Source organism: Cupressus sempervirens, chromosome 2 (genome assembly GCF_028749045.1).
Source record: "Cupressus sempervirens isolate cs-2001-9-10 chromosome 2, ASM2874904v1, whole genome shotgun sequence".
Lineage (NCBI taxonomy): Eukaryota > Viridiplantae > Streptophyta > Pinopsida > Cupressales > Cupressaceae > Cupressus > Cupressus sempervirens.
The window spans coordinates 115,696,789-115,707,592 of record NC_143119.1 but is presented as its reverse complement, the minus strand read 5'-3'; the positions used below and the strand labels follow the sequence as shown (position 1 = coordinate 115,707,592).

At 33.4% G+C, this 10,804-nt stretch overlaps 1 protein-coding gene and 1 pseudogene across 2 annotated transcripts in view; both read right to left on the bottom strand.

The window, feature by feature from the left end:
• Positions 1–1,022: 1,022 nt before the first annotated feature.
• The window catches only part of BIN4 (double-stranded DNA binding protein), a 160,588-nt gene continuing 150,806 nt past the window's right edge, over positions 1,023–10,804 (bottom strand). Inside the window, exons 10-11 of one of the 2 annotated variants that reach the window (XM_089812844.1) lie at positions 10,231–10,370; positions 1,023–1,840 (exon numbers count right to left, since the gene is read on the bottom strand). In XM_089812844.1, coding sequence (XP_089668970.1) covers positions 1,745–1,840; positions 10,231–10,370 — 236 coding nt within the window. In that variant the 3' untranslated portion in view covers positions 1,023–1,744. Of the gene's footprint in view, positions 1,841–3,796; positions 3,919–10,230; positions 10,371–10,804 lie in introns of those variants that run through there. The other variant, XM_089812845.1, reaches the window with a different exon arrangement.
• LOC149571290 (U6 spliceosomal RNA) lies at positions 9,620–9,716 on the bottom strand (annotated as a pseudogene).

Sequence of the window (10,804 nt, the reverse complement as noted above, 5' to 3'; positions counted from 1 at the left end):
TTTTTAGTGCAAAAAGTTGGCAATGCTAAAAACTGTTGACATTTCCAAGCAGCCCATCTATGGTTCTTATTAATGATTTGAATGTTGACGCTGACTAGAAGGCAGATGACCATTCTTGATATAATGCAAAATTTGGAAACTAGTTCCCTCTCATATGTCAAGAACTAAAAGCACCTCTTCACAAGTTCTACATTGAAATTTACTAAGTTTCTTCTGAGTATAATAAAAACAATTTTGTAAACATAAGCCCACTTTTAGGCTCCCTTGCAGCCCTCTACCTTATCTAAACCTTGATGTCAAATTAATTCAAGTATCAATTGGTAAATCAACAAGCGTTCCAGTTCAAACCGCTAAAACACATCAGTCAATTATAACATGTTACATCTGATTGAAGGTGAAAAATGCATATTGTTTTAAAATTCTGTAAATGTTCTTACTGATGATTTGGACCTAGACCACAACAAGTAAGCAGATGGACAGTCTAAATTATACAGCAGATGGCTATTCTTATAAAAATGGAAGTTTTGGAAGCTAGTTCTTTGCCAAGAAACAACAGCACATCTTCACAATGATTTGCACGTAGACCATGACAAGGAAGCAGATGGAACAGTCTTAATTAAATACAGCAGATGGCCATGTTTAAAAAATGAAAGTTTTGGAGACTTCCTTGTCAAGAGATAACAGCACATCTTCAGAATGATTTGCACATAGACCACAACAAGCAAGCATATGGCAGTTCCTAGTAAAATGGCGAAGAGAACTATTCTTTATAAAATGCAGGTTTTGGAAACTAGTTCATTGTCACACGTCGAGAAATAACAGCACATTTTCATGAGTTTCAAGTTGAAATTTACCAATAACTTCTTATCAGGTATAATTTGAAAACTATTTTGTAAATTTAAGTCCACATTTAAGCTCCCTTGCAGCTGTAGACTTCTGTATACCATAATTAATTCAGATATCAGTTGATAAATCAAAAAAGCATTCATGGAAAATAGTAATACAAATTCAAACCCTAGAGATCATGTCAATCAAGTAAAGCGTGTTAAATTAAATTAATGATGCAATGCACATCACTATAAAATTCCGTAAGATGTTCTTACTAGTGATTTACAAGAAGATCCCAACAAGTAATCAGATGACAATTCATGTTACAATGGAAATTTTGGAAATTGGTTCTTTGTCAAATGTCAAGAAACAATAGAGCATCTTCACAATTTCTGACTTCAAATTTCCCATTAAGTGCTTAGCAAGTATAATTAAAAACCTAGAACTAGATATGATGGCTTATCATGAATAAACTTTATGTTTGAAGATTCAAGGAAAACTAAAGGATGTAAAAAAGACAAAAAACAGTACCTCTATATGGTTTCAAGCCAATACTAAAAGACTCATGGACCTTTGTTTTCTGGGTGAAAGATTTAAGGCTTGTCTTGTTTTGAAATATGGGCCATCTAATCTCACTTTACATAGAACAGGCACACTCCATTTGTCAAACAATCTTGCATCCTATATCATCAGCCTAAATTCGTAAGGCACTTTCCATGTATTATGCACCTTTAGTTTGCTAATGCTTTCTTCTTGAAATCTTTCATCCTCTTTAAAAATCAGAGACACAGCCAATGATTTCTTTCTGTTGTATAAATGTTCTCCCCATAAAATATACTCATTAGATGTGGTGTAATGCATCCGACTTCTTCATCCGTGTACAGGACAACTTCATGTGCCATTTTCTCCGAGCAATTCATTTTTTTGAACCCTTTTGCTTCTTTGCAGCTGGAGCCTTTTTCACACCTTTCTTGGTTGGTTTTGCTGTAGACCTCTTCCTTTTTGTTCCACCCTGTCCAATCCAATCAATAATTAAGTACACAAAACAAAATATCAAGCAGAATATAAAGTACATGATATAAATACAGTACACAGATTCAGGTAGTGGTATCGAAAAGATCTGACCGCAGAAATTGATAATTATATCAGAAGATGAACTCCTTTCAATCTTAAATATTAGTTACTTTTCCAATGCACTGGAAATATTCACCAAATATGCTCCATTTTTGCACTAACTTAATATTCTAGCCATGAGATTTTCTGCTAAGAATAATTAATTCCCCCCAATTGCAAAGAGAGAGGTAAGGTCCAGAAGTGAGCCGACTAAAATGCTAAGTTGCTGGTTCAGATTCTGGTACGGGTGCGGGTTCAATATTCAGGTTCAAAATTCATCTAAATATTTTTGGGCTTGGGTTCGGATTCATTTTGGGTTCATCTGTACAAAAACATATGGTTTTTTAAAATATGTTTGTGTATGCATATCTGCAACAAAAAATAAATCCATACTTGAATCTGCTAATAGTAAAGGAACATAGCAAAATACACCACCAAATCTCTGTTTCAGTTCAATAGGACATTAATTGCATAATTTAGCATTACATACAACTTGATACACTTGCTTGGTCACATGCATGGAACATATTTCCATGTCATGGGGACAGTTTGAGAATGAAAGGAATTGTCAAAAGATAAGTGCAGTTATCTGAATTTTTATTTTGTATAGAAAAACATATCATATCCTTTTAAAGACATTCCTCTATAATCGTCAATTTAGATGTCACCTATTGTCAATTTGGATTTCTTTTATAAGCAAGTCTTCATTTTCATACACAATACATAAATGACATATTAAAAGCTTTTTTGGTCTTTTTAGTGGTCACAATAGGGTTGAGAGGTCAAAAAACACTTTAAAAGTCTTAAAAAATGTTCTGAGACCAAATTCAGCCCAGGTCTGTTAATTCTGTAATTCTCCAGGGTTTATCCTGTGTTCTGGTAGACCTTAACTCAAGATCATGCTATGATATAGGAATACCAGTATCTATGAATCACAACTTCGATAAATGAAGAACTTAATTATTCTTCAGATTTATCCTATATATTGTATTCTTCACATTACTATTATCACTAGTATTAGTCATATCAACAAGTTTAGTAATATGACATTGCATCATGTGTTGTATGATACCACATGTTAAGAAGATTCAGATAGATATAGAGTATCAATTCTTGCTTGTTCATCTTTATTGATGTTGCTAGATATGATATCTCTCAATATGATTATCAAGTTAAGAGAGTGTGTTAAATCTGTAACTTATAATCTTACTGATCTGATTACAGATCAGTCTGATCTGTTCTTAAATAACTTAGAGTAATCCAAATGTCTTTACACCTTCCTCTTAGAGATATCGGCGTCTTTACTTAAGATGAGTTTGAAGTTAACTAAATTCAATTTGTGTTAAGTTAATTTCTAAACTAATTATTCCTTCTAAAAGTCGCCGGCTTCCAGATTGGTTAAAGATTGTTTGGAAGGGACATGTCCCGTCCTAAGTTTGAAGTTAACTAAATTCAATGTGTCAAGTTAATTTCTAAACTAATTATTCCTTCTAAAATTCGCCAGCTTCCAGATTGGTTAAAGATTGTTTGGAAGGGACATGTCCCCAGGTCTCTCTACATGTACTGGGTATTGTTGAAGTTTAAGGACAGGCAAAATACAAATACAGAATTCTGAATTAGATTTCAAATTCAATTGAAGGCAATAATCTGAAGTTATTCACAGCAAGCTATAAGGAGATAAAGAAGGTAGAATCCACTCTATATTCAGTCAAAAGAATTTGCTGAAACTTTACATGGTATTAGAGTCAGGTTGTTGAACCTAGGCTCTGCAAAATTCAGTAATCAGACTTTATATATATCTAACAACTATCTCCTATCTTCAATGGCATACACAATCAGACCCGAGGATAGGTTTGATGGAAAAGAACACTTTGATGCCTGGAAATTCAGAATCATAATGATCCTTGAAGAGAATGATGTAAAACAATTTGTTGATAGAGCATCCAAACAACCTCCAATTGAACCTCATAAATCTATCTGCAGCAAAGCAAAATAGAAAAGCCATTCAAATCATATTAGATATGGTAAAAAATGATATTGTACCCATGCTTACAAAACATCAAACTACATTTGATATGATGAAAGCAATACGAAATGCATATGAGGTCAACAATGCAACTAGGGTTCTCACACTGAAAAAGCAACTAAATCACATTCAAATAAAGAAAGAAGAATCAATGAATTCTTACTTCCTAAGGGTTGCCGGCGTTAGAGATGAACTGTCAAATATAGGAACCATTATTAGTGACACAGAATTAACACTAATGGCTATAGATGGATTACCAGATTCATAGGAGACTTTTGCACAAGGAAATACCAGAGATAATCTTCTTGACTTCAACAGACTTAAGAACAATTGTCTTCAAAAAGAATCTAGAAAAGTAAAGAAATGAGGGAAACTAAAAATAGAAGATGAAGAACTTCTTGTTTTTAATACAAACTCCTATAAGGGCAAAACGAAGCATTTCAAGAAGAAAAAGAGAAATCAAAAGAATGGCAAACCCAAAAAAGATTTATCCAAAATAAAGTGTTTCAAATGTGAAAAGTTTGGACACTACATATCTAATTGTCCTGAGAACTCTAAACAAGCAAAATATACAAATGTTACTAGGGAAGAAGATACCTATGATCCTAAGAATCATGTATTGTACTCATCACTATCAAATGAAATCTCAAATAAAGCATGGGTAATTGATAGTGAATCCTCTAAACATATAACAGAATACAAAGAAGCACTAGACTCTATTTCAGAAAAGGTCAATGGCGAAGTTACCATTAGTGATAATTCAGCACATCCCGTTGAAGGAATTGGAAATTGTACCTTGAAACTAAAAGCTGAAAATTCTCTTCTTCTCAAAGGTATACTCTATGTACCAGGAACTAAAAGAAATCTAATCTCAATTACAGCACTTGAAGATGATGGGCATAATGTTGCATTTGTGGACGACAAAGTAATAACTTGGGCAAAGAACTCCTCAATCAAGAAAGCAAAGTTGATTGGTCAGAGAAAAGGATATTTGTATGAATTGAATTCAGAATCTAGTCGACCTATTCAAGCCTTAATTCATGAAGCTAAAGACATAAATGAAATTTGGCAGAGAAGATTAGGGCATCTAAACTTCAAAACCTTATCAACTATGGAGAAGATGGTTATTGGTTTACCTAAACTCAATAAAGAGCACTCAAGCATATGCAAAGGGTGCACACTGGGTAAGAACACCAGAAGTCCATTTCATGATAGCACTAGAAAAAACAAATAATGTTTTAGAATTAATTCATTCAAATGTATGCGAACCTATGTATGTTCCTTATCTTGGAGGATTTTGGTACTATATTTGTTCATAGATGACTTCTCTAGGAAAACATGGATTTACTTCCTAAAATGCAAAGAATCAAAAGAAATCCTAAAGAGATTTAAAGAATTCAAAACATTAACTGAAAACTTATCAGGACATAAAATTAAAAACTCTTAGAACTGATAATGGAGAGGAATACAACTCAGATTTGTTTAAAAGGTTTTGTAAAGAAATAGGAATTAAGAGGGAGTACGCCATTCCTTATAATCTAGAAGAAAAGGGGGTAGCAGAAAGAAAGAATAGAATGATTATAAAAGTTGCTAGAGCTATGATATTTGATCAAAATCTAGAATATTACCTTTGGGCAGAAGCTTCTTGTATTGTTGTCTATATTCAAAACAGAAGCCCTCACTCTTACCTTAGAGATAAAACTCCTGAAGAAGTATTTATTAAGGTTAAATCCAATATAAGTCATCTTAGGATTTTTGGGTGACCCATATATATCCATGTTCCAAAAGAAGAGAGAACCAAGTTAGAACCCTCTGGGAGGAAAGGTATTTTTGTAGAGTATAGCGAAACATCCAAAACATATAGGATTTTCATACCTAGACAAAAAAGTATTGAACTTAGTAGGGGTGTAATTTTTGAAGAAGATCTAGCATTCAAAAGAGCCCTAAGTTCTGAATAACCTTCTCCTTTACCTAGTTCTAAAAGAAATAGTGAATCTACATCCCAGAGGGAGAACTTAGAAGATATTGAAGATGAAATTCAAAATCTAAATCTAAAACAGAACCAACCAATCTTTTTGATGCTATTAAACATACTACTTGGAAAGAAGCTATGACAAAAGAATACCAATCTATTATGAAGAATGATGTTTGGGAAATTGTTCCAAAACCTAAAGGAAAACCTGTTGTTTCTTTCAAGTGGATATTTAAAATAAAGCATGCTGCTCACGATAGCATTGAAAAGTCTAAAGCTAGATTTGTAGCCAGAGGATTTTCTCAGAAAGAAGGGATTGATTATGAAGAAACCTTTGCTCCTGTTGCCAAATATACCTCTGCAAGAGTAGTCTTAGCAATTGCAGCATCGAAGGGATGGAAAGTACATCAAATGGATGTAAAAACAACATTCCTAAATCGAAAGATTACAGAAGAAGTATATCTGGAGCAACCTGAAGGATTTGAAACTCATGATCCTAATGTTTTTATTTGTAGGCTCAAGAAAGCTCTCTATGGGCTTAAGCAGGCTCCAAGGGCCTGGTATGAAAGAATTGATAAGTATCTCACTGGCTTAGGATTCTCCAAGAATGAAGCCAATCCAAATTTATATTATAAAAGAGATAAAGATGATATGGTAATTTTGATACTGTATGTTGATGATTTACTAATAATAGGTGATGATCATCTTATAGATCAATGCAAGAAAGATCTAACTAAAGAATTCGAAATGAAAGACTTGGGACTCCTTCATTACTTCCTAGAACTAGAAGTACGTCAAAATTTTGATAGAATTTTACTTAATCAAGGGAAGTATACATCAGACATTTTGAAGAGGTTTGGAATGTGGAATTGCAAGTCTATGTCTTCTCCAATGGAGACTAATCTACATAAACTTAAAGAAGCAGCAGCAGAATGACCTTCCATAGATTCTACTCTCTACAAGATAGATGAATGGATCCCTTATGTACTTAGTAAATACAGGACTTGACATTTGCTATGTTGTTAATGCCTTAAGCCAGTTTATGTGTGAGCCAAAGGAGATTCACCTAGTTGCGGTTAAACACATTATGAGATACTTACAAGGCACTCTTAATTTTGGACTCAAATACAAGAAGGTTGGCTTAGATTTACGCGGATTCATTGACTCAAATTGGGGTGGAAGTGTTAAAGATAGGAAAAGTACTTCAGGATGTTGTTTCGGTTTAGGATCAGCAATGATATCTTGGATATGCAGAAAACAGTCTTCAGTAGCTCAAAGTTCCACAGAAGCCGAATACATTGTAGCAATAATGGCCTCTTGAGAAGCAATTTGGCTAAGGAGGTTACTTGGCCAAGCCATGAATCCTATGATTATTCATTGTGAAATCAGAGTTCCATCAATCTTTCAGTGAATCCAATTTTTCATGATAGTTCCAAGCATATTGAAATTCTTTACCATTATGTAAGAGATATGGTAGACAGGAATTCTGTAAAACTAGAATACATTTGCACTGCAGATCAAACTGCGAACATACTCACCAAACCTCTATCTAGAGTGAAGATAGACCACCTCAGGAGAAGACTTGGTATGGTTGAATTGTAATCCATTTGTATTCTTTAAATTATTAATAAAATAATTTTATTTGTCAGGCTATTGACTACTACGGGCTCCACCATTTGTATTCATTATTTGAGAGGTGACTATCTCTGAGATAATGAACACTTGTATAAAAGACATTATGAGAGATGACGATCTCTTGGATAATGTGCTAACCAGTAGAGTTCTATTGTAAGATCTAGATGAGTTCAGACTCATATTGTGATATAGACATTGCTATGTCTATAAGTCACAATTTGAATAAAAGAAGAATTTCAGTATTCTCCAGGGTTTATCCAGTGTTCTGGTAGATCTTAACTCAAGATCATGCTATGATATAGGAATACCAGTATCTATGAATCACAACTTCGATAAATGAAGAACTTAATTATTCTTCAGATTTATCCTATATATTGTATTCTTCACATTACTATTATCACTAGTATTAGTCATATCAACAAGTTTAGTAATATGGCATTGCATCATGTGTTGTATGATACCACATGTTAAGAAGATTCAGATAGATATAGAGTATCAATTCTTGCTTGTTCATCTTTATTGATGTTGCTAGATATGATATCTCTCAATATGATTATCAAGTTAAGAGAGAGTGTTAAATCTGTAACTTATAATCTTACTGATCTGATTACAGATCAGTCAGATCTATTCTTAAATAACTTAAGAGTAATCCAAATGTCTTTACACCTTCCTCTTAGAGATATCGGCATCTTTACTTAGGATGAGTTTGAAGTTAACTAAATTCAATTTGTGTCAAGTTAATTTCTAAACTAATTATTCCTTCTAAAAGTCACCGGCTTCCAGATTGGTTAAAGATTGTTTGGAAGGGACATGTCCTTCTACATACAGTGGGTATTGTTGAAGTTTAAGGACACACAAAATACAAATAGTCTGCTCCTTAATCAATACTGCCTACCTATAATTTGCAGAAGTAAAATACAGAATTCTGAATTAGATTTCAAATTCAATTGAAGGCAATAATCTGAAGTTATTCATAGCAAGCTACAAGGAGATAAAGAAGGTAGAATCCAATCTATATTCAGTCAAAAGAATTTGCAGAAACTTTACGAGGTCTAGATAGCAAATTCTTCAAGATTCGGATTCTTCTGACAGAATTTGCAGCAAATTCGTAACTCTGCAAGAGGAATTGGAGAGAATTTGACAAGGACCGGACTTTGTACAGAATTGAACCAGACTTTGAGGGTTGCTGGAGAGAATCTGGTAACTTAGCTAAAATGTTTAATGCTCATCAAGGATTCAGAGAAAAGATGGATGCAAGAACTGGGCATTGAAGATTCTGTGCACAAGCTTTTTGGGACAGATACTATTTGTAAAATCAGGAGATGAGGGTTGATCAAGACATTTTAGGTGTTGCTTGAGCTGGTTATCCACTCCTTCAGTGTCTTGAAAGCATTTGAAAGGACAAGTACAATTTCACAATTCAAGGTGTTATGGCATACAATTTGGTCAGCTATTAGTGCTTTCTCACTCAAAAAGCATGTCATTGAATTCATTTTGTGGGAACATTTCCCATTAGCTTGTAAAAGATAAACAGAAGGTAGCATAATTAATCAAAATTAAGTTCTAGGATTTTTCTAGAGATGTTAAAACACTTCCTGTTAGGATATAAATACAAGTACTTACATTTTTCCTTTCTAAAAGGATAATCTCATTTTCTTCTGTTGCTAGGTTAATGTACTTTTATATATAAAGTAAAATAGAATGCATTCGTGCATACCAATAGTTCATCTCTTCTGATGGCAAACACAAATTATAAAACATCTCCTGAAAAGTTGAAATGTTCTCTGTGAAAATATCCTCCTTGCAACTATCTCCCATGTCATGGAAACCTTCAAGATATTTTATGAACTCAATTTTGCAGATTGGATGGTTATTTACCCCTTTTCAAAAAGCTTGGCATTCCATATAAAAATAACACAATTTGTTTATGTATGGCAATCTGATTTTACTTCTTTAGACAAAGCATACACAATTTTATAATTAAATGATGATAATGATATTTTATTATTTCCTAAAATGAGATTTTCCCAATTAGTCCATGCGCAAATAACATTTAGACTCTCAATTGTTAATCATCCTTACACATGGGCCATGATAATCTTCTCTTTATCATCACAATTATATTGCATATCTAATGTAGAATACTTTTATCTAGCAACTAGTTTGATGGCAAATGGTAATTTTGTAAGATTAGAGTCTCCGCCACCTCCTATCACTCTTCAATGGAGCCTAGCATTAAGGTGGAGTTAAGCAGGAGTCAATGCTGTAACCCTCATGTCGATTTCATCTTATTAGACGATGGCATCTTTGTTAATAGATTTTGTACGATATGCATCCATTGCAACAATTTGGCTCATTAGGCAATATGTCAATAAGCAATTTGAAAGGACCCAATGAAAAGCATACTGCAAATGAAAATTCCACAATTTATGGTAGTAGATCATAATGATATAACCTGCCTTAGTGTCACCATAGCATTCACTATCACATAATCTACTCTCACAAAACTAAACCATTGACCTAATTAAGACAACATGAACAACACAATACAAAGAATACAAATCATAGCCAGAAACCTGGATAAACGGAATTGTATATACATCCAGCTAGCATATGCATAAAAAATTCACACAGAAACGCATCCATTCTTCAATACCATTTGTTTGTCAGGCTTCTTTTTAGATTTTGTATCAGGAATATCCGCAGCTTCATTATTTTGCTCAGCTTGTTTTCCTGGCATCCCAATCACTCTGTCTCCCTCATCATCAGAATCAAACATAAAGCCATCCAATGTTCCTGGATGACATGAAAAATGGAAACTCCCATGAGCATTAGATTTCTCAAAACTGTTAAAAAAATAATCTCAACATCTCCAAGCTACGACTTCATGCTTAAATAAAAATAAGTCAATGGTCTAATCCCATTCTTTTAAGTCACAATGTAGAAGCAAGGTGAACAATTAACAATATAACAGAAATAAAGATGCTATAAATGACAGTTTACGGTTCAATGAAATCAATTTTGACCAGGATGCAATTCTTTACCAAAAACAGGTTTTAAAATTACCAAATTAAATTGGCCTTCATAATAATTCAAATCATAGGGGTAATCTAATAGACTTTTGAGAGTTGGTCCTAACAATTCTGCTACTTGCCAGGAATGCAAAGGCAATTCAATTCATTTTAAGGCATGAAACAGGTGGATTGAATAGCAGGGTACGATCATGGACT